Below are 25,763 nucleotides of genomic sequence, written 5' to 3'. Positions count from 1 at the left end.
ATTTCCAGTATTATGCTGAGTAGCAGTGGCGAGAGTGAACAGTCTTGTCTTCTTTCTGATCATAGGGGAAAGCACCCTTGTTGTTGTTAGGTGCCGTCGAGTCTGTTCCGACTCATAGCGACCCTATGCACAACAGAACAAAACAGTGCCTGTTCCTGAGCCATCCTTACAATCGTTGTTATGCTTGGGCTCATTGTTGCAGCCACTGTGTCAATCCACCTTGTTGAGGGTCTTCTTCTTTTCCGCTGACCCTGTACTCTGCAAAGCATGATGTCCTTCTCCAGGGACTGATCCCTCCTGACAACATGTCCAAAGTATATAAGACGCAGTCTCGCCATCCTTGACTCTAAGGAGCATTCTGGTCCCCCTTCTTCCAAGATAGATTTGTTCATTCTTTTGACAGTCCATGGTGTATTCAATATTCTTCGCCAACACCACAGTTCAAAGGCGTCAACTCTTCTTCAGTCTTCCTTATTCATTGTCCAGCTTTCACAGGCATATGATGTGATTGAAAATACCATGGCTTGGGTCAGGTGCACCTTAGTCTTCAGGGTGACATCTTTACTCTTCAACACTTTGAAGAGGTCCTTTGCAGCAGATTTGCCCAATGCAATGCGTCTTTTGATTTCTTGACTGCTGCTTCCATGGCTGTTGATTGTGGATCCAAGTAAAATGAAATCCTTGACAACTTCAGTCATTTCTCCATTTATCATGGTGTTGCTCACTGGTCCAGTTGTGAGGATTTTTGTTTTCTTTATGTTCAGGTGCAATTCATACTGCAGGCTGTGGTCTTTGATCTTCATTTGTAAGTGCTTCAAGTCCTGTTCACTTTCAGCAAGCAAGGTTGTGTCATCTGCATAACAAAGGTTGTTAATGAGTCTTCCTCCAATCCTGATGCCCCGTTCTTCCTCATATAGTCCAGCTTCTCGGATTATTTGTTCAGCATACAGATTGAATAGGTATGGTGAGAGAATACAACCCTGACGCACACCTTTCCTGACTTTAAACCAATCGGTATCCCCTTGTTCTGTGCAAACAACTGCCTCTTGATCTATGTAAAGGTTCCTCATGAGCGCAATTAAGTGTTCTGGAATTCCCATTCTTCGCAGTGTTATCCAAAGTTTGTTATGATCCACACAATCGAATGCCTTTGCATAGTCAGTAAAACACCGGTAAACATCCTTCTGGTATTCTCTGCTTTCAGCCAGGATCCATCTGACATCAGCAATGATATCCCTGGTTCCATGTCCTCTTCTGAAACCGGCCTGAATTTCTGGCAGTTCTCTGTCAATATACTGCTGCAGCCTTTTTTGAACGATCTTCAGCAAAATTTTGCTTGCGTGTGATATTAATGATAAAAAAAAAAATTGTTCTATAATTTCCACATTCGGTTGGATCACCTTTCTTGGGAATAGGCATAAATATGGATCTCTTCCAGTCAGTTGGCCAGGAAGCTCTCTTCCATATTTCTTAGCATACACCAGTGAGCACCTCCAGCACTCACTCTTCTTTCTAATCATAGGGGAAAGCACCCTGTGTTTTGTAAATAAGTATGAATTTAGCTGTAGGATTTTTGTAAATGTTCTTTATTAAGTTAAGGGAGTTCATCTCTATTCCTATTTATCTCAGAGTTGTTATCATAAATGGATATTGAATACAGGCAAATGCATTTTCTGCATCAACTGATACAGTCATGTGACTTTTTTCTTATTTTACCTGTTAATATGATGTATTTTGATGTTTGATTTTGAAATGATGAACAAGCCTTATTCCCTGGAATAATCCCACATGTACTGGTTTATAAGTATTTTAAATATTGCTAAATTCTCTTTGTTAATATTTTGTTTAAAATGTTTGTGTCTATATTCATGAGAGATGTTGCTCTTTAGATTTTTGTTTCTTTTTTGTTTTTTGTATTGTCTTTCTTATTTTGGTATTAGATTAATACAAGCTTCAAGCAATGTGTTAGAAAATGTTTCTACTTCTTCAGCTTTGCAAAAGATTGTTTAAAATTGTTCTTAATTTTTCTTTAAATGTTAGGGATAACTCTCCAGTGAAAAATCTGGACATGATATTCTTTTTCTGGGAGATTTTTAATTGAAAATTCAATTCCTTTAATTCTTAAAAGACTACTCAGATTATCTTTTTCTTCCTGGATGAATTGTACTAGTTTTTGGCTTTTGAGGAATTGTTTGATTTCTTCTGATTTGTTACATTTATGGGGGTAAAGTTACTTGTAATGTCCCCCTATCAATGACTGAAATTTCTCTAGTGAAAACTTCTTTCTCATTCTTAGTATTGATGATTTGTGTCTGTCTTTTAATCATTTTCACATTTTCAGATATTTGTGAATTTTTTATCTTTTCAAAGACCAGCTCTTTTGCATGGATTTTCTTTACTGTTTTTCTATTTTAATGTCACTGATGTCCACTTTTATCTTTGTTATTTACTTACATTTGCTTGTTTTGATTTATTTTCCTGTCTTTTTCTAGGATTCTGAGGCGGGAACTTAAAATATTGATTTGAGGCTTTTCCTCTCTGCCAATATGTGTATTTAGTTTTATCAATTTCCATCTTATGACTGCTTTACCTGCATCCCACAAATGTTGACTGTTGTAATTTCCTCTATATTCAGTTTGTGTTTGTGTGTTTAGTAGACTTAAATTTTTACAGCACTTTTAGCTTACAGAAGAATTGTGCAGAAAAACAGTTTCCATATACCTCCCTCTGCCTTGCACACTGCTTTTTCTATCGTTAATACTTTATTCCTGTGGTACATTTGTTGCAATTGATGAACAAATATCAATACATTATTATTAACTAAGGTCTGTAGATCACTTTAGGAATTACAATTTGTGTTGTGCAGTCCTATGGATTTGACAAATCCACCATTATAATATTATGCAGAATAGTTTCACTGCCCTGGTTTTATTCTCTTGTATCTCCACTACATTATTTAGGCAATCCCACAAGTTGTTTGTTTTTTTTTTTTTTTGATATTGTATTTTTTCAGGTTTATAATTTCCATTTGGTAAGATAATTTATTCCTTCTATCTTTTAATTGGTCACAAAGACTCTTGTCTAGTTTTATGGGTTGTGGTTCCATTGAGAATCTAATTTTTAAGCCTCCATGGTACTGTTTTGGTCTTTTGGTATTACATGTGCCACAGGGGTCTCACTGTTCCCTGCTGGTGTTACTTGATAGGGTAGAGGGAGCTTCCTGAGGCCTGGCCTCCTGGAACCACTAAGTGCAGGAAGAGGTCCTTAGTCTAGTGAAGACTACGTGCTTCCCAGGTGGCGCTGGTTGTAGAGGAAGACCCTTCCCTGTGGAGGACAGGGAGTGCCTCTGGGGAAACTGCGTTTTGAGCAGGATTGCCATCCTTGGTGCTTATCTGTAGTGTGGTGTCCCTGGGTCGGGGAGAGTCTCAAGCCCATGAAGACTAAAAGGAGCGTCAGCACTCTTTGTGGTGGGACCTCCTACCAGGGCCCTGTCTACACAGGGTCTTTGGTTTGATCAGGAAGGGACTCTCAGGACTAGTGAGGAAGAGAGGGTTTCCAACCTGGGTGCTTGTTAAGACATGACACCCCTTGCTGGTGCTCCCCCAGCCCCACTGATGTCTTTGGTGGAAGAGAGGAGTCTCGGGCCTTGAGGGAAGGAGAAGGCTCCCCCTGCCACTTACTGTCCTCAGGTTTCTGATCTGTCCTCTCTGCTGGTTCTGGTTATCTGATTTACCCAGAGGCAGAATCAGTGCACCTGGCTGTCTTCTGTTGTTATGTTGGGGGTCAGAAAAAGTCAAGGCTGGATTGTCTCCCTCTGTTGGCTGGGGGGGATATAAGATGCCCCACTAATCTGCTGTTCTCCAGTCCTGGGGTTTGTAACCATTGCAGAGGTCTCCTTCAATTATCTTCTGCAGTTTTTCCCCTGAGTTTATGGCTGTTCTTATTGGAGCAGAGCAGTGAGAAATGAGGCTATGCCATCTTGTTGAGACCAAAAGTCATGCTACTTTGTTTTGAATAACCAGTTCTTTGCTCCTTGAGGTTGAACATTTTTCTGTATGTTTGACTGCAAATTATATTTTCATATTTATTGCTTGCTGCTTCACGAATGATTCTTAATTTTCCCATTAATCTGTATGAAAGCTTACAGTTATAAATATATTTTTCCAATTACGATTGATGCAAGTAACTCCTCAGGTTGTTGTACCTCATTTGTGTTGATGGCTGTATTCCTGTACTGTGAGATAATTTTTATTCCCTTTATCTTTCATAAAATGTACCTGGCCACTAGGTGAAAAACGTGACTAATCATTTCATGTTTCTGTAATCATATATAAAAATTTGTAAACATTTACGTAGTGGTAACATTTTTATTTTATTTTATTTAGGTTCAGGTTCTTCGGAATGCTGGGGAAGAAGTGACCTTAACAGTGTCATTTTTGAAACGAGCACCTGCTTTCCTCAAACTCCTGCTGAATGAAGATTGTACATGTAAGCTCACGTCATCGTTTTCCCTTTCTAACCATTATTTTCAGAAAGTAATTGGCAACCTTTTTTTAAAACTGGGTTTTCTGCCTGAATGTAAACACTTTTATATCACAAAGTGTCCTATTAGCCCCCTAGGAAAAGGGAATAGATTCTGTTCAGAAGTTATTCACCACACTTGGAGTTGTTTTTCACCCTTATGATTGGAGAAGCATATATATTTAAAACTTGAGTTATAATATCAAATATACTTACTTTGTGTATTTATTAAATTTCACTCATAATATTTGGTGAGTATATAGTCCATAACCAGAAAATTACATACTCTTATTTAACTACAGGACTTATTTTTTAAAAAATTGCATTTACGTTGCCTCAATAATAATAATAATAATAAAAAGACCCATTGCCATCGAGTCGGTTTCAACTCACAGAGACCCTATAGGACAGAGTAGAACTGGCCCATAGGGTTTACAAGGAGAATAGGAAGAGAGAATTAAACCCTTGCCTATGTGGATATATAATAATTTATATAATAGTTACTTAAGATGTTCAGCATTGATTTTGTTTCATTGTTCTTCTTCTGAAATTAAATGTACAATAATCTAATTAATAACTTTGTAAAAACAAATCAACGAAAGACACAATTTTGAACAGAGACATAATTTAAATGCAATGAAATGCAAAGATCTTACGTGTACAGTTGGATCGGTTTTGACAAGTGCATACATTTTCTTAATCAACACTCCCATAAATCACAAAATAGATTCTCTGTGCTTCTTCCCATTAACTCACATCCCAGAAACAATCATTCATTCAATATCATTCATCATAGATTATTTTCACCTTTTCTAGACCTTCATGTAATTGAATCATACTGCATTTATTTATTTATTTGGCTTATTCCATTCTGCACAATGTCTTTTAGATTCACCCATGACGTATATTTCAGTAGTTGTTCATTTACATTGCTGTGCCATATTCCATTGTATAAATAAACTGTGTTAATCCATTCACCTCTTGTTGGATACCACGGCTGTTTCCAGTATTTCACTTTTAAGAATTAAGCCGTTATGACTCTTCTTGTCAATGCTTTTTGCAGACATATATTTTTATTTCACTACAGGAACAGGAAAGATACATAATTAACTTACTACTAAATTACCGACCACATTTCCAAAGTGGCTACATTTTAAATCACCTCCTGCTGTCCACTCCAGCAGTGTATGAGAGTCTGGTTTCTCTACATTACTTCCAATATTTGATGGCCCACCAATTATTTTTAGTCAGTCTGTTGAATGTTATGGTAATATTGTGTTTCCCTGATGAATAATGCTGATAAGCTCTTTTACACTTGCTTGTTCACCATTTGTTTATCTTCTTTTACAATGTGTTTGCTCAAGTCTTTTTACTGTTTTCTCCTGGTTAGTCTTTTTCACTTTTAAATTGTACAAATTTTCTAAGATATTATGTATATAGATATATTGCTAGATATTTTTTTTTATATGTACTGCAAATGTATTCTCCTTCTCTGTGAATATATAATTTATATTTTTTAACCTAAGGGTGCCTATTTGTGAACCGTAAAGAAAAAAAAAAAAAACTTTGCCATTGAGTGGATTCTGACTCATAGGGACCCTATAGGATGGAGTAGAAGTGCCCCATAAAATTTCCAAGGAGCAGCTGGTGGATTGGAACTACCGACCTTTTGGTTAGCAGTGGAGCTCTTAAGTAGCCTGCACCAGGGCTCCTATTTGTGAGCAGGAGCTTTTAATTCCGATAAAGTCCAATTTGCTGATTGTTACGGGTATTATTGTTGTATATGGTTTTTGTTTTTCTGTATTCTAAGAAACATTTTACTACCCCCAAGGTGAAAAGGATATCACCCATGTTTCTTCTGGAAGCTTTATAGCTTTGGCTTTATGACTCATCCTGTAATCCATTTAATATTAAGTACGTCTGTATGTTTGGGTGTGTTAGGAATCAAGATAGAGGACGGATAGATATAGATATATATCCAGCTATTCCAGCATCATTTTTGGTATGTTTTCCATTTGCCAGTACAGTGAAACCTGTCAGAGCCTGAACTCTATGGGACAGCCTTGTTTTTCTGGGTCTGCAAGTTTTCTTCCTTTAACAGGATACAGTCTTACCACTTGTCTATTGCTTGTTATAGTGGAAAACTATCGTTTTCCTTCTCTGGCAGGTTTTCAGCTTACCCAGGTTCTGGCTTTCACAGGTTTATTGAATAATTTTAAGTGTTTTTCTGTCTTCATGAAGGACACTTATCTGTACTTTTTTATTGTTTTTGAAAATACATACATCAACACATACAACAATTCAATAATTTCTTCATGTACAGTACAGTGACATTGGTTACATTCTTCAAATTGTGCAGCCTTTATCATCTTCCTTTTCTGATTTGTCGTAATTGACATATTGACATAAACTTACATCCCCTAATCTTCCTATCTAACCGTCTAGTGTTCTTTCCTTCCCATATGAAAAACTACCTTAAGTAATTCTTGAAAAGCAGGTCTGGTATTAAAAAATTCCCACAAATTTTGTTTATTTGGGAATGTTTTTATCTCACCCTCATTTTGAATGACAAATTTGCTGGATAAAGAATTCTTGGTAGAAAATTATTTCCCTTCAATACTTTACATATGTCATCCCATTGCCTTCTGAAGTCCAGATTTTCTGAGGAGAAATTGGCACTATTTTTTTTTTTTAAATCAGAGATTCATATATGGTACACTGTGCTTTTCTCTTGCTACTTTCAGAACTCCTTATTTTTGGTTTTTAAGCATTTTATTATAGTATGTCTCATCGTAGACCTTGTTGTATTCCTTCTGCTTGGAGTTGGCCTAGATTCCAGGATTTGTAGACTTTATTCAGGTCTGGGGAATTATCTTTCATCACATCTTGGAAAATTCTTTCTATCCCTTTCATTCCTTTTCCTATGAAATTCCCATAATCCTAGTATTGAATTTCTTAATTTTGTCCCACAATTCCATTTGACTTTGTTTGCTTTTCTTTGTTCTTTTTTCTTGTTTCTCTTGTGACATAATAAGTTCAGTTACCATGTCTTCTAGTTAGCTTAGTCTGTTTTCTGTTGCTCAAATCTACTGTTGAATTCCTCCCTTGAAAATTCCAATTCAGCTATTTTATTTGTCACTTCTAGTATTTCTCTTTAACATTTTCTACCATCTTTTAAGAAGCCCTGGTGGCTAAGTGGTTAAGTGCCACAGCTGCTAACCAACAGGTTGGCAGTTCAAATCCGCCAGGCGCTCCTTGGAGACTCTATGGGGCAGTTCTGCTCTGTCCTCTAGGGTCGCTATGAGTCGGAATCAACTCGAAGGCAATGGGTTTGGTTTTTTGTTTTTTTTTTAAATCATCTTTTGAGTTTGTCATTTGTTTCTTGATCTACATTAGTTTGTTTTCTGTATGTTCTTTGCTTCCTTTGAATATCTTTAACATTGTTGACTGGAAGTTCTCTATTTTCTTGCTAACCTGGCCTCCATAGGCTCAGTTTCCACTTCTTTGTGGTTTTCTTGTAATTGGGCCATTGTCCTCTGTTTTCTTCTATACCTGAGATGTTTTTGGACCTGAGACATTTGAATTATATTTTGGTAATTCTGGGACTTAAAATCTTCTTTTTACTCAAGTACTGTTTTTTCCCCCCCTTTTTATTCCCCTTATTTCCGCCCTGTTTCCCAAAAATCCACTAGAGGACATTCTTGTCCTTAAGTTTTTAGATCCTTCACTATTTTCCTTACTCTCAGGAGTCAGGTGTGTGTTTGCATTCTGTGGAATGGCTCCACCTGCATCTCACTGTGTTTATGGGTCACAGCTTAAATGGGAAAAGGGTAGGAAAGAGTCTGTAAAACACTGGAGATAAAGATTTTCCTGCCTTGTAATACTTGGCGGCGGGGGTGGGGGGGGCTATCTTCCTCCTGTGGATCCATTTTTCCTTGCTTCCCCTAGGGAGACATTTGATCTTTCAGGTATTGGAATATCAGTCAGTTAAATTTAAGTTCCTTCACTGTTTTCCTATCAGTAATGAGCCAGTCCCCGGTTTGTGTTTCTCAGAGTGGCTCCACCACCTCTTGCTGCATTTCTGGGTCTTGGCTTGGATGGGGGAGGGGCAGGAGGGACTCCGTAAATGGTGAAGAGAATTTCCTGCCTTGTAGAATTTTGGTGGGGGCTGTTTTCTCACTGTCGATCCATTTTCCTTGGTGCCACCAGTAAGATATTAAGACTGTGAGGTATCAGATGGTCCGCAAAATTAAATTCCTCCTATGAGACGAAATCGACTTGACGGCAATGGCTTTGATCTGGTTTAATCCAAAGTTACCAGCTCACCACCTGTGTTTCTCAACCTGGCTTAGCCTACCACTCACTGTGTTTAGGGTTCCCTGATTAGATGGGGGCAGGGCAGGAAGAACTCTCATAAGCCATGAAGACAAAGATTTTCCTACCTTTTAAATTTGCTTTTCCTTTGGCCTTCAGCCAGTCACCTTATCTCTTCAAGTTATCAGTGCCTCGAGTCCATTGGTTCCATCATGTATTTTTGTTATTTTGCTTCATTTTTTTTTTTCCAAGTTTTTGTGAGGGAATGGAGATCCCCGACTACCTAAGTTGCCATTTTGGGGGAAGAGCCGAGGCTGTACTTTTCTTCTAAGGCTCTCTTGGATTTATCAGGATTATTATGTCTAAACATAATGAGCTGTGAAGTGGTACCTCCTTCTCCATTTCCATAAATCATTTGTTTGGCATTGTCATTATCCCTTTCTTAAATGATTGAAGAAATCCACAGACAAGCAATCTGAACCAAGAATTGTAGTTGTAGATAGTTTTTTTTTGTTTTGTTTTTGGTAGGGGGGAAGTGTAGGAATTTAATCTCTTAATGAATATAGGTGTCTTTGGATATTCTCTTAGTTCTTATGTCAATTTTGGTAACTTTTTTCCAAAATATGTATAAATTTCATCTAAATTGTTTATGTAAAGCTGTTCATCATAACTTTATTACTCACTTAAATATCTGTTGGCTTTGTACTGATGTCATGCCTTCATTCCTAATATGGGTAGTTTGTACTCTAACATTTTTTCTATATCTTTTGTGCTTATCTTTTTTTTAATTTTTATTGTGCTTTAAGTGAAAGTTTACAAATCAAGTCAGTCTCTCACACAAAAACTTATATATACCTTGCTACATATTCCCAATTGCTCTCCCCCTAATGAGACAGCCCACTCCCTCCCTCCACTGTCTCTTTTCGTGTCCATTTCCCCAGCTGCTAACCCCTTCTACCCTCTTATCTCCCTTCCAGACGGGAGATGACTACATAGTCTCAAGTGTCCACGTGATCCAAGAAGCTCACTCCTCACTGACATCCCTCTCTATCCCATTGTCCAGTCCAATCCCTGTCTGAAGAATTGGCTTTGGGAATGGTTCCTATACTGGGCCAGCAGAAGGTCTGGGGGCCATGACCACCGGAGTCCTTCTAGTTTCAGTCAGACCATTAAGTCTGGTCTTTTCATGAGAATTTGGGGTCTGCATCCCACAGCTCTCCTGCTCCCTCAGGGATTTTCTGTTGTGTTCCCTGTCAGAGCAGTCATCGGTTGTAGCTGGGCACCATCTAGCTCTTCTGGTCTCAGGCTGATGTAGTCTCTGGTTTATGTGGCTCTCTCTGTCTCTTGGGCTCATAACTACCTTGTGTCCTTAGTAATCTTCATACTCCTTTGGTCCAGATGGGTTGAGACCAATTGACGCATCTTATATGGATGCTTGCTAGAGTTTCAGACCACAGACACCACTCTCCAAAGTGGGATGCAGAATGTTTTCTTAATAGGTTTTATTATGGCAACTGACTTAGATATCCCCTGAAACCATGGTCCCCAAACCTCCCCCCCCCGCCCCACTACACTGGCCTTCAAAGCATTCAGTTCATTCAGGAAACTGCTTTTGGTTTAGTCCAGATGTGCTGACCTCGCCTGTATTGTGTGTTCTCTTTCCCGCCACCTAAAGTAGTTCTTATCTACTATCTAATTAGTGAATACCCCTCTCCCACCCTCCCCCCTCTCTTAACTATTAAAGAATATTTTCTTCTCTGTTTAAATTATTTCTTGAGTTATTATGATAGTGGTCTTGTACAATATTTGTCCTTTTGCAACTGACTAATTTTACTCAGCATAATGCCTTCCAGATTCCTCCATGTTTTGAAATGTTTCACAGATTCATCACTGTTCTTTATTGATGTGTGGTATTCCATTGTGTGAATATACCATAATTTATTTATCCATTCATCCATTGACAGGCACCTTGGTTGCTTCCATCCTTTTGCTATTGTAAATACTGCTGCAGTGAACATGGGTATGCATATATCTGTTCGTGTAAAGGCTCTTATTTCTCTAGGATATAGTCCAAGGAGTGGGATTGCTAGATCCTATGGTAGCTTTATTTCTAGCTTTTTAAGGACGTGCCAAATGAATTTCCAAAGTGGTTTTACCATTTTATATTCCCACCAGCAGTGTATAAGTGTTCCAGTCTCTCCACAGCCTCTACAATATTTATTATTTTGTGTTTTTTGGATTCATGCCAGCCTTGTTGGAGTGAGATGGAATCTCATTGTAGTTTTGATTTGCATTTCTCCAGTGGCTGATGATCATGAGCATTTCCTCATGTATTTGCTAGCTACTTGAATGTGTCCTTTAGTAAAGTGTCTGTTCACATCTTTTACCCATTTTTTAATTCAGTTATTTGTCTTTTTGTACTTGAGTTTTTGCAGTATCATATAGATTTTAGAGATCATGCACCGATCAGAAATGTCATAGCTAAAAACTTTTTCCCAGTCTGTAGGTGGTCTTTTTACTCTTTTGGTGAAGTCTTTGGATGATCACAGGTGTTTGATTTTTAGGAGCTCCCAGTTCTCTAGTTTTTCTTCTGCATTGTTAGTAATGTTTTGTATACTGTTTATGCCATGTATTAGGGCTCCTAACATTGTCCCTATTCTTTCTTCCATGATCTTTATCATTTTAGATTTTATATTTAGGTCTTTGACCCATTTTGAGCTTCTTTTTTGTATGGTGTGAGTTATGGGTCTTGTTTCATTTTTTTGCAGATGGATATCCAGTTATGCCAGCACCATTTGTTAAAAAGACGGTCTTTTCTCCACTTAACTGCTTAGGGGACTTTGTCAAATATCGATTGTTCATATGTTGATGGATTTAATTCTGGATTCTCAATTAGGTTCCATTGGCCTATGTATCTGTTGTTGTACCAGTGCCAGGCTGTTTTGACTACTGTAGCAATATAATAGGGTCTAAAATCAGGTAAAGTAAGGCCTCTCACTTTGTTCTTCTTTTTCAGTAATGCTTTACTTATCCAGGGCCTGTTTCTCTTCCATATGAAGTTGGTGACTTGTTTCTCCATCTCATTAAAAAACGTCGGAATTTCAATCGGAATTGCATCAAATCCATAGATCGGTTTTGGTAGGACAGACGTTTTTATAATATTAAGTCTTTCTATCCATGAGCAAGGCATGTTTTTCCAGTTATGTAGGCCTCTTTTGGTTTCTTGCAGAACTGTATTGTAGTTTTCTTTGTATAAATCTTTTACATCTCTGGTAAGATTTATTCCTAAGTATTTTATCTTCCTGGGGGCTACTGTAAATGGTATTGATTTGGTGGTTTCCTCTTCAATGTTCTTTTTGTTAGTGTAGAGGAATCCAGCTGATTTTTGTATGTTTATCTTGTATCCCGATACTCTGCTGAACTATTAGTTTCAGTAGTTTTCTGGAGGATTCCTTAGGGTTTTCTGTGTATAAGATCATGCCATGTGCACATAGAGATACTTGTACTTCTTCCTTGCCAATCTGGATGCCGTTTATGTCTTTATCTAGCCTAATTGCTCTGGCTAGGACCCCCAGCACAATGTGGGATAAGAGCGGTGATAAAGGGCATCCTTGTCTGGTTCCCAGTCTCAAGGGGAATGCTTTCAGACTCTCCCCATTCAGGATGATGTTGACTATTGGCTTTGCATAAATGCCCTTTATTATGTTGAGGAATTTTTCCTTCTAATCCTATTTTGCTGAGAGTTTTTATCATGAATGGATGTTGAACTTTGCCAAATGCCTTTTCTGCATCAATTGATAAAATCATGTGATTCTTATCTTTTGTTTTATTTGTATTATGGATTACATTAATTGTTTTTCTAATATTGAACCATCCCTGCATACCTGGTATAAATCCCACTTGGTCATGATGAATTATTTTTTTGTTATGTTGTTGAATTCTATTGGGTAGAATTTTGTTGAGGATTTTTGCATATAAGTTCATGGGGGATATAGGTCTATAATTTTCTTTTTTTGTGGTGTCTTTACCTGGTTTTGGTATCAGGGATATGCGCTGGCTTCATAGAATGAGTGGTAGTATTCCGTCCTTTTCTATGCTCTGAAATACCTTTAGTAGTAGTGGTGTTAACTCTTCTCTGGAAGTTTGGTAGAAGTCTGCAATGCCGTCCGGACAAGGGCTTTTTTTTGTTGGGAGTTTTTTGGTTACCTTTTCAATCTCTTCCTTTGTTATGGGTCTGCTTAGTTGTTGTACCTGTTTGTGTTACTTTAGGCAGGTAGTGTGTTTCTAGGAATTCATCCATTTCTTCTAGGTTTTCAAATTTGTTAAAGTACAATTTTTCATAGTAATCTAGTATGATTCTTTTAATTTCAATTGAGTTTGTTGTAATATTGCCCATCTCATTTCTTATTCAGGTTATTTGCTTCCTTTCCTGTTTTTCTTTAGTCAGTTTGGCCAATGGTTTTTCAATTTTGTTGATTTTTTATAAGAACCAGCTTTTGATCTTGTTAATCATTTCAGTTGTTTTCCTATTTTCTTTTTCATTTAGTTCTTCTCTGATTTTTATTATTTGTTTTCTTCTGGTGCCTCTGGGTTTCTTTGGTTGCTCTCTTTCTATTTTGATTTCTATTTCTATTTTGGCCCTTTCTTCTTTTTGCATGTGTGTATTTATTGATATAAATTGACCTCTGAGCACTGCTTTTGCTGTGTCCAAAAGGTTCTGATAGGAAGTGTTTTCATTCGCATTCGATTCTATGAATTTCTTTATGCCATCCTTAATGTCTTCTATAATACAGTCTTTTTGGAGCAGGGTATTCTTCAGTTTCCAAGTGTATAATTTCTTTTCCCTGCTTTTTCTCTTATTGATTTCCACTTTTATGGCCTTATGGTCAGAGAAGATGCTTTGTAATATTTCAGTGTTTTGGATTCTGCTCAGGCTTGCTTTATGACCTTATATGTGGTCTATTCTAGAGAATGTTCCATGTGCACTAGAAAAAAATGTATACTTGGTTGCTGTTGGGTGGAGTGTTCTGTATATGTTTATGAGGTAAAGTTGGTTGATTATGGCATTTAGATCTTCCGTGTCTTTATTGAGCTTCTTACTAGATGTCCTGCCCTTCACTGAAAGTGGTGTGTTGAAGTCTCCTACTATAATTGCAGAGCTTTCTATCTCACTTTTCAATGTTGATAGAGTTTAAGCATCTTGCAGCCCTGTCATTGGGTGCATAAATATATAATTTGGTTGTATCTTCTTGGTATATTGTCCCTTTAATCATTACATAGTGTCCTTCTTTATCCTTTGTGGTGGATTTAACTTTGAAGTCTATTTTGTCAGAAATTAATATTGCCACTCCTGATCTTTGTGATTGTTGTTTGCTTGATATTTTTGTTCCCATCCTTTGAGTTTTAGTTTGTTTTTGTCTCTAAGTCTAAGATGTCTCTTGTAGGCAGATATAGACGGATCATGTTTTTTAATCCATTTTGCCACTCTGTGTCTTTATGGGTTTTGGCAAGTTTGGTTATTGTAGGCCTTGGTAACTTTATTTTAACATCTACCTTATGTAGAGTTCAGTAAGCATCTTGGATAGATATCTTCTCATCTTTCACGATATCAGGGAAGTTTTCTGCCAACAAATCTCCAATAATTCTCTCTGTATTTTCTGTTAATCCTCCCTGTTCTGGTAGTCCAGTCACTCCTAGGTTATTACTCTCGATAGAGTCCCACATGATTCTTAACTTTTCTTCATTTTTTAAAATTCTTTCATCTGATTTTTCTTCAAGTATATTAGTACCAAGGGCTTTATCTTCAAGTTCATAAATTATGCCTTCCACTTGTTCGATTCTGCTCCTCTGACTTTCTATTGAGTTGTCTACTTCTGTAATTTAATTGTTAATCTTCCGAATTTCTGATTGCTGTCTGTCTGTGGATTTTCCCAGCTTACTAAATTTTTCATTATGTTCCTGAATGATCTTTTTAATTTCTTCAGTGCTTTGTCTGTGTGTTCCTTGGCTTGTTCTGTGTATTGCCTGATTTCCTTCCTGATGTCTTGAAGGGTTCTGTATATTAATCTTTTGTATTGTGCCTCTGGTAATTCCAGAAAGGCACTTTCATCTAGAAGATCCCTGGATTCTTTTTTTTGAGTGCTTGTTGAGGCGATCATGTTCTGTTTCTTTATGTGAGTTGATATTGACTCTTGTCTCCAAGCCATCTAAAAGTTATTGTATTAGTTTATTTTATGTTTGCTTACTGTGTCATAGCTTCCTGCTTTGTTTTGTTCTGATATGCCAAGATGGGTTGCTTGAGTGAGTTAACTTGATTATTTTCACCTTTAGAGCTCTGATACCCTGTCCCTAATGTCTAGAGCTGTTATTAGATTTATCAGTCTAGGAGTCCATTCACTTTTCTTATATGAATTCCGCTCAGGTGTCCAGGTAGCTGATCATCAAGTGTGTGTTTCAGGCTCTGTCCTACAGTCTTAGAAGGGATGGGGTGATTGGCGTAGGCACCGGTATCTGGCTGCAGCAGGGTGTCACACTCTGAACAAGGCAGGGGGCTGAGAATCATCCTACATGCATCTCTGAGGAAAGTGTGTCCCTGTTCCCTAGAGCATACAGGTGGATGGGTTCAGCAGACGGACCGTCGGACCCAGTGTTTTTGGTTGTAAGGCTTGGGAGGTACCAGTTATCTTTTGACCCCTGTCGCAGGTTGCTGGGCACCTGAGTGGTGCTGCCAGTCCTTAGGCCCCTGATGTGGGTTGGTGAGGACCGTGTTTAATAGGCAAAGCAAAGTCAGACATCAAACACCCACCTCTACTGCATAGCTGAAATGGTTGGAGCCTGCCAACAAGGGCCTAGTCTCCTGAAATAGGCTCACAGAGGTCCATGCAGAGGGGAAAGGTACTCACAGTCTATGGACCATTTATGCCTGGACAGGAGCCAATTCTGTCCTGAGCTCCCCTGGTTAGTGGAGCTAGAAAATTATCTTTTCCCCCAGTTGCAAATTCATTCTTCTCCAAGGCCAGGAGAATGGGTCTAGGTGCTCAACAGGGCCTATCTCAGGCCCAGGGAAATCAACTGCTGAAGCCGGCTTGGGAGCGGGGGCGGCGGTAAAATACACGCAAGTACTTAGCCTTTGCTGAGGGCACCGTTCTTCTCTTGTTCCGGAGGTGTGAGTAGGCTGTGTGGCTGGCTGCTTCTCCCTGAGGAAACTTCAGCCGGATGCTAGTACCAGCCTACCACCGCTGCTCCCAGGAATAGTGCCTGAGGGCTCCCCGTAATTCAGGTCTGGTAACTCCTCTCAGCTTCTGAACTGTCTCTTCCACCTGCCCCTCAGTTCATTTTCTAAGCTTGCGTTTGATGTTCAGTGCTCCTAGCTTGTCATAAATATACTCATTTCACTTGTTTTTTAGAGTCTTGGTTGTAAGAGGGCTCAGCTGAAGTGAGCCATCCTGGCTCTGCCTCCTATGTGTATCTATTTTATTAATCTTTCCAAAGAATCTGCTTAGTTTTAATTTTTTCTATTATCTTCTACTTTTTGATTTTCATTTTTATTTTTACTATTTTCTGCCTTCTTTTTACTTTGATTTAATTCAGTCTTCCGTTTCTAAGATGAAAATATTGATCTCTGAGTTTACTTTTTTCTTTTATACACTGTAAAGTGTTTCAGTTTTACTCAATGAGTATGTTTTAAATGCATTTCACAGAATTTTGTGTATTGTGTTTTCATTATCGTTCAGTTCAAAAGGGATATAATTTTTAATTTAATATGTGTGAGCATTAAAAGTCTCTTATACTTGAGAAATGCAAATAAACTTTATAGAAAAAAAAGAATAGCTGAAACAATGTGTGAATTTCTTAAAGTTTAAGGCGTGGAAAAACTGTATCTGACCAACTATAACAAAGAAGTTGATGGCTTCTTTTTTAGCATCAGAAAAACTAGGATATTGGAGTCATGAAAGAGGAGAGCACAGTCATTTATTTTCTGAGTATTTGGGTTAATATGTTAAGACTGTTATCTATGACCTGTGATGTCTGAAATTAAGCATATGTCAAATAAAAATTCATATTTCATTATATTAATACCTCACATTTATCAACATCACTGAAAACATTTTTTGGTTTTAATATTTAATTAACTTTCTTTCAAAAAAGCAAGTAATAAGGAATTTACAAAATGGATTCTAATCCTGACCCTTAGACCTATTATATATTGCAATCTTAGAAAATCAGAAATGTTAGCAGATTTTTCATGAGGGTTTAATATAGTATTTTGGCATTCCTATTGTTAGATAACTTCCATGATATCCCTAATTATGGTGCATACCAAGAGCACTTACAAAGACAGAACACATGCAGGTTTTTTTGTTATCATGGAAAATTATGGTTTCTAAACATAGGATTTGCTTGTAGGTTGAAACATGGCATTAAATGGAACTTTTCAGACAAGCTAAAGCTTGCATTATTATAAGTGTGGTTTAGAAATCCCTGAGTGGTACAAGTAGTTTGCAGCTGGCTGCTAACCTAAAAGTTGGAGGTTCAAACCAACACCATGGCTCTGTGGAAGAAAGTGGCAATGTGCTTCCATAAAGATTACAGCCAAGTAAAACCGCTAGAGCTCAGTTCTACTCTGTAACACATGGGGTCACTATAAGTCAGAACTGACTTGATGGCAACCGATTTGGTTATTTTTGATTTTAGAAGTGTAAACCACTTTGGATAATAAAACAACACTTTTAATAAAGTTACATGTTTTCCTTAGTAAAGCCTAAATGTTTCTCAAATAAAGCAAAAAACGAAAACAAATGTTTGTGGATCTCTTTCGTGAACCATTAACTTTAGTCACTTATGTCAGGCTTTGATATAAGTGAAATAAAATTTCTATTTTAATACCTGATTTATTTGATATCACTAAATAATTCATAAACACAGTGTAAAATGTATCAGTTTAGAGTGGTATAGCATTTTAACTACTGGGATTTTGTGATTTTGTGTTTTGTAGGTGCTCCCAGTGACCAGAGCAGTGGTACCTCCTCTCCTCTTTGTGACAGTGGCTTACATCTCAACTACCATCCCAACAATACAGTAAGATGACTGAGGCATAGTTCAGATTAATAAGGAGATAAAGAAACACCCGTGTGTAATATACATATATTTATAGTTGGCAAAAATTGCTGTTAAGTCTGGTTCATCTGACAGACTTGAAACCTTTGGTTGCTTCATCATTTAAGTATTACGACAAGCAAGAAAAGAAAAAATTAAGTAGGTCAGTTTTTTCTTTACGTCATTTTCCTAAATAAAAATTTATTTTTTTATTTAGGCTTACTTACCCTTTGTAGACTATGAAGACTTTAACTTTGGGAAGCCACACTACATCATATAATCATTTTATAACATTCTGTATTATTTATAATTTTATGCTCTAAATTATTTTGCTTGATTTTTAATCATTTTGTTTTGAAATTATTTAGCTAAGTGTAATTATTTAATTTGCCATAAGTGGGTATTTCTTGATCTTCTTAGTGCATATCAGGGAATTAATTTCAAAGTGACAAAGTCTAACCCATGCATTATGTTAAAATGTAATGAATTGTTTAACTGTACACACATTTAGTAACTAATGGAATTGATGTGTTTGTTTTTTCAACATTTAACAAAATGTTAACTTTTATTTTCCTTGTATTTTGGAGTAAACAAGTTTTTTTAAATAAATATTTTTGAAGTTCTTAACTAGTGTATATTCAACAAAATACTCACATCCTAAAGACAAAACAAATATCTCTGATTATATCTACATCTAACAGAAATCCCCTGTGCTCACAGATAAGAAAAGTAAAAAGTAGGAGAGTTGACTTTAAGCAGAATTTTATTTTTCTGTCTCACATATTTATTGGGATTCAAAAGGAATACAGCTTCTTTTTCTAATTTGTATAATTCATCTTCAATTTCAGATTATTTTCCTAATTCTGGCATTTTTCTTCAAAGCACCACTTTGAGCATCTTTAGGCTTGACTCATGGACCATGCCATTGAACCTTCAGTTTGACCTTAGTTGCGACAGCATTATTCCTCAGCCAAGTACCTCAGGCCTTCAAGCCTTTCCTCTCCTAAAAATGAACATTTAGCTATTCCAAGGGTTATACCTAGAAATTTAAGGACATTTCCTAAAACCAGTCATATTTGGTATATTTTGTTTGGCTTTATTTTTTATTTTTACAACCAGGGAAATGATTGTCACAGAAAAGATGATCTTTAGAACATTGAACACTGATTTTCAGAGGATGGCAACATGTGAAAACATTAAAAGTAAAATAATGTTTAAACAAGCATTAATTCAAATATACTCTTGCCTTATTTCCTCTTATAGAATGTATTAATATATTCTGTTTCTTAAGAATTTAATGTTAAATTATAATTAAAGTGAAATCATTAAAAAACAAAAAAGCTAATTTCGCTTCAATCTTTTTTCTTCAAATTTAAACATAGATGAATTACTTAGTAATAAAACATTTATCCTAATGATTACAGAATATTAATGATGATATGATTAATTCCTTTCCTTCTATATAAGTAAAATATGGCTTTGATATGAAAAGCTACTTAATTGAAAAATTAACAAGCTATGTCTGTCTCAGTCTAGACATAGTAGAAGTAGTGTAGCCAGTTTCCCTCTAAGAGCCCTTGACCCACAGACAGTCATTCTGCCCTTCTGAATCCCATAGTCTCAACCTAATCTTTTACCTCCTATTGCAGTAATTGCTTCGCTTGCCTTCTCTCCTCCCAATTTAGATGCCCTTCTTCCTTCGTTTTTGTTGTTAGGTGCCATCGAGTAGATTCTGACTCAGCAAGCCTGTAGGACGGAGTGGAACTGCCCCATAGCGTTTCTAAGGAGTGGCTGGTGGCTTAGAACTGCTGAACTTTTGGTTAGCAATAGAGCTCTTAACCACTACACCATCAGGGCTCCTCCCTCCTTTGGTATTTCTTAATCTCCTTTAAATGGGCTGATGCACCCACCTCAGCTGCTAGGAACTCTGCTGTTCCAGCTTACCACCCATCCTTCTCTAAGGAGCTTGGCCTGGGAGTTCAGGCTCGCTGCCCTTCCTCAGCCAGGGCATGGCCAAACTGGCCTCCTACTGATATAGGTACAGAGACAGGCCCCTTGCCTAAAAGAGGGGCAACTCTAAGAACTATTTCCCCTCATTGGGTAGGACTGAGGAACACACATCCCTAGCCTGCCTGTTCCCTGCCTCATCCTGCTTCTCTCCTCCTTAAGTGTTTCTCCTGAGAACCCTCTTTCCCTTGTCACTTACCTGGGTACCCCTGTCTCAGCTCCTATCCTAAGTAGGAGAGCTACTTCACTTCAGAGTGGGAAAGAGCTGCTTTGTAATGTTGTCATGCTAATGCCATACCCAAACCATGACCCCTCTATAATAAGGAAAAGTAGTGAAGTCACAGTGGGGTGTGTGAGGATGAAGAGCCCATTCTTCTTCCTTTTCTTCTTCTTCTTTTTTTTTTTAATTCATTCCAACAGCACACACACAAAATCTGTGGAATTAATTCTATGAATTATGCCTTAATAAGGTTGATTGATATAATGGTCTGCTTCAAAAAGCTTCAGTCTGAGCAAGAAAATTACTCAGTAATTCTATAAAATGACTCTTTCAAATATATCTAAACCACAACCACTGCTGTCAATTCCAACTAATTATGTAAAATTTTTAAAAAAGTCATAAATGTTTCTTGCTAGAGCTGTCTTTCTATTCTCAAAACATTTTATTCCCACTTTTGACATTAATATTGACATTATTATTTGACATATTGACATTCTTTTGATGTTAGTGAACATATTTCAGTGTAAGGAAAGTAATTTATTGTATTTTAGAGAATAAGAATAAAACCATATACAAATTCAAATGGCGTATATTCAAAATTAAAATTCTCAATGCATTTTAATTAAATGAATATTTACCTAGAACTTAGTCTGTGGAAGACATTATTCTAGGTATTTGAGGGAGGAGAATATGGTTTCTGAGTCAAGGCATTTAAAACTCAGATCTGTAGACCAGAACTTTGAACTGGTTGGTTCTGGTTCAAACCCCTGCTGAGAATTTGCATTTCTAACAAGTTCCCAGGTGATGCTAATGCTGCTGGTTAGGGACCAATTCTAAGAACCACTGGTAGAGCAGTGGTTCTCAAGATTTATTATACATAAGAGTCACCTAGGGATCTTGTTAAAATGCAGATTCTGATTCAGTATATCTGGAGTGGAAATGCAAAGTCTCAGCTGGTGTTCGAGCTGGAATGAACCTGTTCAAGCCCTGCTATAGACAAATGCATAAAATTAACTCTCAAGTAAGAAAGGAAAATCAGTGTTCTAATAGCAGAGATAAGGGCGGCCGGGGACTTTGAAGGTCTGATTTAATTGAATTCAACAGAAATTGAGAAACTCTGGCATCAAGTATGTGCTCTGTTGAATGTGCGATCTACTTGTAGGGACTTAGCAGTCAGTGCTATCGCACACTTTTCTCCCATCTCTTGAACAGACTTCAGTACAGGAGTGAAGAGTAGAGAGCATCTCCAGTTATGTGTTTATAAAATTACGAAACACAGAGGCAAGCTTTCTTGTGACACATCATCGATATCATCAAATAAGAGAGGACAGTTGGCACTGGGAAGGAAGGGCATGTCCTGATGCACATTACCCGTGGTATGTTTGCACATTGCAGAGTCTGCCTTCTCCTTGATAGAATCATCTGTTCTTCTTATGTGCTTAACTTCTCAATTCTATCGTGAACCTAGACCTAGGTAACTCCATTTTTAATTCCCGTGCCTGGTGGCGCAGTGGTTAAAGTGCTCAGCTGCTAACCAAAAGGTCTGCGGTTGGAACTCATCGGTCGCTGACAGGAGAATGATGTGACAGTCTACTTCCATAAAGATTTAGAGCCTTGGAAATCCTACGGGACAGTTCTAATCTGTCCTATAGGGTTGCTGTGAGTCAGAATCGACTCCACAACTTAGTTTTGGTTTATGCTTAAATTTTTCTCTGAAGTAAATTATGAGTAAGCTAGCACTATCCTAGTATTCTGAAATCCTAAATTTGTCTTAAGGCAGCATTTTCAGGAGAAGGGAAAATAGAGTCTTATACCATATATACACCCTCCATTATCCTACATAAAAATGTAACCTAGCTCTTGTAACAAGTGTTATAAAACACCCTTGAGACCCCCTGACTCATGGCAGCCCTGACTCATGGTGGCTCCATGCACAATGAAATGAAATGCTTCCTGGACCTATGCCATCAACGTGATTATTTGCAGATCAGATGTTTGTAATCCATAGGATTTTCATGGGCTGATTTTTGAAAGTAGATAACCACCCCTTTCTTCCTAGTTTGTTTTAGTCTGTAAGCTCTGCTGAAGTCTGTTCAGCATCAAAGCAACATGCAAGCCCCCACTAACAGACAGGTGCTGGCTGCACTGACACGGGAATTGAAAATGGGTCTCCCACATGGAAGGTGAGAATTCTACCACTGAACCACCACCATCCCCTTCTAAAGGACTAATTTTAGAGTGTAAAAGAATCACCTGGTTTGCTACCCAAAGCACAAATGTCTGAGTCCCAGGCCAGGCCCCCCCAATCTCTTCTCTCGGAGATGAAGAAAGGTATCTTGCATATGCTCTCCAGGTGACTCTGACTCAGGTAATCCGAAAATCAGACTTTGAAAAACATTTTTAACAATACTCCTTTAATGAATACTTTCTTTGCCAAATCCTTAACAAAATCTGTGAATCAACATTTTGCCCTGTATGCAGTTTTGTATTGGTAAGAGGCCATTGTGTGGCAATATAACTTGAAATGTGTTAAGTGTTGGGAAAAAGAGACAATTTAAAATCAAAGAGCATATAATTGTGGCTTTTTATATTCACACTGTTAATTATCATAGGAAACAACATTGAGGAATTAAGCCTTTGAAAAATAGGTATGGTTCTCAAAACCATGAAAGTCATTGTGTTCACATATTTTATATACAATTCAAAATGACTAAGACTACTGTTTTAAAAGAAGAAAGAAAAGATCTACTCTATTTCTGTAATAAAAATAAATAGAGACAAATAATCATTGAAGGACACTAGGTATTCCACTTTAATTAACAGACCTGTCAGATGAAATAAATTGACCTTGATTAGTACAATAGCTGAAGGGGACATACTTCTTATGAGGAGGGAACATAAAAGAAAGTGACACATTTACAATATTGATATATACATCAAGTCAAGATGCTACATCAAAGATATCAAAGACCATATGGAGTTTCATATCTGAAAATCTGACATGAATAAAATATGATTTATAAAACTTATCACACTCATCTATTGTTGATTACTATTTTCAATTAATATAATTTATTAGTTGTCCTTTCATTGCCATGTCTTTTATGTTCTTTTACATTTTCTATCGCATTTACTCATGAAACAAAAAAGAGTAGTTATTATTTCCTTTTTTGAAAGATTAAATAATTTGTCAAAAGTTACACAGAAAAAATGTGAAATAATCAAGATCAAAGATCTGAATTATTCTTTCCATTTTTTTACCTCTGATTATGAGTGTTAAATGTGTCATAATAGATGCTTTGGCACTGAAATTAAGAATCCTGGCTTTGTCACTTACAGGCTGAATGGCTTGGGTAAACTGCTGTAGAATTTCTCAAAAGTGGCTGTGTGCACTGTGTTCCAAGAATAGGTCTCAGATGCGTGCAGAGAGGGACTTAGTTACATCAAAGATGGTGTAAAGACTTTAGGCAATGCATGTAAAGTACTTAATTTAGCTAATTAGTATATTAATCGCTGCAACCATAGTAGTATTATTAAGGATGTCCTTACTAGAAGTTCTTTGTTTGCAATAATTTTGTCCACTATTCAAGATTATTATTATTATTTTTTTAGAAAGTACATTCCTCACCAATTTTTGCTGACAGGCACAACCAGTGTTTCCACCATCCTGCTGTTATCAGTAAATGTACAATTTCCATTATTTAAAGAAAGTGGAACTAGCAAGATGTTCAATTCTAGACTCTGTTCTAAGAACTTATTTATTTATTACACACTATAATCTTACTGATAGTTACTATTACTAGCCCCACTTTTGACACAGGAAAAATAAGGCACAGATAGTTTAAATAACTCGCCCAGGGTTAAAGGGCTAGTCAGGGACAGGGAGCAGTCTGATTTGGAGCCTGCGCGCTCACCTTCTCTGTTGTACTCTCTCCCAAACAACCCTGTGTCTTACTCCCACCAGCATAGCACCTAACACAAAGGCCATGAGAAAGATTAACATAGAGTCTAGATGTGTGCTTTTGCTATCACTAGATAAATGTTATAAGCAATTGTCTCACACCCAAAAGTAGCTGTCTTAGAGACAAAGCCTCTCTTAGTGCCATCTCAGCAGCAGGGCGTCCACACTGAGTTACAGGAGCCTGTCAACTCTTTCAGCACTTCTAAAATGCTCTAAGAATTTAGTTCATATTGACATGCACAGTCTGTGACAATAGGATGATGTCAAAGAACACTCAACGTTTAGTAAAATGTGTTTTTTCTAAGCAATTTTGAACAGCTTAATGTTTAATAATGTGTATACTAATAGAGGTTCAACATTCAGAGTAAAGTAATGTCTCCTAACATCATCACTCAAACATCAGTGACTGGAGAGAAAGCAATGTCAACAATTCTCAGGTGATATTGAGACTGGACCCACTTACAACCCTTGGCAAATTAAATAATAACATTATTTGACATCCTGGAGACACGGAAATTTCACCAGTGCTGCTGAAATAATGAAAGATGCATAAGTCAACATGAAGTCAAAGCTCAATTTTTACTCAAATATATGTGTCTTCTATACATAAGGATAAACCTTCTAATGAAACTTAAAATACTTCAGAGTGATCGCAGACAGATGGATAACCAGCACTGGAACTCCAGAGGTTATTGTTGGTACCAATAGAGTGATTTTTAGGAATTGAATTTTAACTTCTTTTGGCATGGTAAATCCACAGCTTTCCAAAGGCTCTATACTTTCGGGTTGATTACATCAAACCATGTAACAGATTTGAATGCCCTGTTGGCTGTGGAGAAAAATTGAGTTTGCAATTTCTGCAACAGACTCAGAAGTCAATTATTTGACTTGCCCATGAAGAATTTAGTATTTGTTGTAATAGTTTAATCTCCTAGAAAATTAGAGAAGTAACTGTGTAGACCTTAAAGTGTTATGTGTAATTCAAAATATAAATCACTACTCATGCTAGAAATAAGTCATTATGTTAACAAAAATAGAAAGTTTTAATCTCATAGTTTTCAAAAGCTACACATGTGTATTACACTCTTCTAATTTATAATTGTAAATACTAAACCATACAATCAGCATATTTCAGATAAATAGCCATGTTCTAACCATGACATTAAAACAATATAAAGCCTTTTATATACATGAAGTTAAAACAATGGACAGAAGATTTCCTTTAGTAGTTTTTTTGAAAGTTGTTTTTATAAGAATATTCATTCTAGTCAAAAAATATTTAGAAGTAACTGATAAATCACAAGCACTTATAATAATGCTCGGCACTTGGAAGGTATTAAAAAATTATTGCTTACTGAATGAACAAAGGCTTATTTCTATTTTTGTCACTTATTCATTGAGGTTACAGTTAGTTTTGCCTCATGTTTTCCATTAAATTAATTCAGTTCTGTCACGCAATTATTGTTTTCTCCTTTCTGTCCCCTATATTGCTTTCATCACCATTCTTGATCTCATTGGTTTCTTCCTCAAGTACTTTGGGGACTCCAGTGATCAAGGAGTTACCAACTACAAATTTAGTGTTAATGAGTATGGTCTTTTAATCACTTAGGAAAAAAAAAATAGAAAAAGACAGAAACTCAAAAC

The 25,763-nt window shown here is 36.9% G+C and overlaps 1 protein-coding gene across 2 annotated transcripts in view; it reads left to right on the top strand.

Annotated features, from left to right (window-relative positions):
* The window catches only part of SNTG1 (syntrophin gamma 1), a 564,878-nt gene that overhangs the window by 204,662 nt on the left and 334,453 nt on the right, over positions 1-25,763 (top strand). For both annotated transcript variants that reach the window (XM_023540209.1, XM_003421078.3), the window contains exons 7-8: positions 4,386-4,488; positions 17,831-17,913. In XM_023540209.1, coding sequence (XP_023395977.1) covers positions 4,386-4,488; positions 17,831-17,913 — 186 coding nt within the window. The remainder of the gene's footprint in view (positions 1-4,385; positions 4,489-17,830; positions 17,914-25,763) is intronic.

The sequence above is a fragment of the Loxodonta africana genome, chromosome 14, assembly GCF_030014295.1.
Source record: "Loxodonta africana isolate mLoxAfr1 chromosome 14, mLoxAfr1.hap2, whole genome shotgun sequence".
Classification (NCBI taxonomy): Eukaryota; Metazoa; Chordata; class Mammalia; order Proboscidea; family Elephantidae; genus Loxodonta; species Loxodonta africana.
Note: the sequence above shows the minus strand (reverse complement) of the source record. Positions and strands in the feature narration are given on the sequence as shown.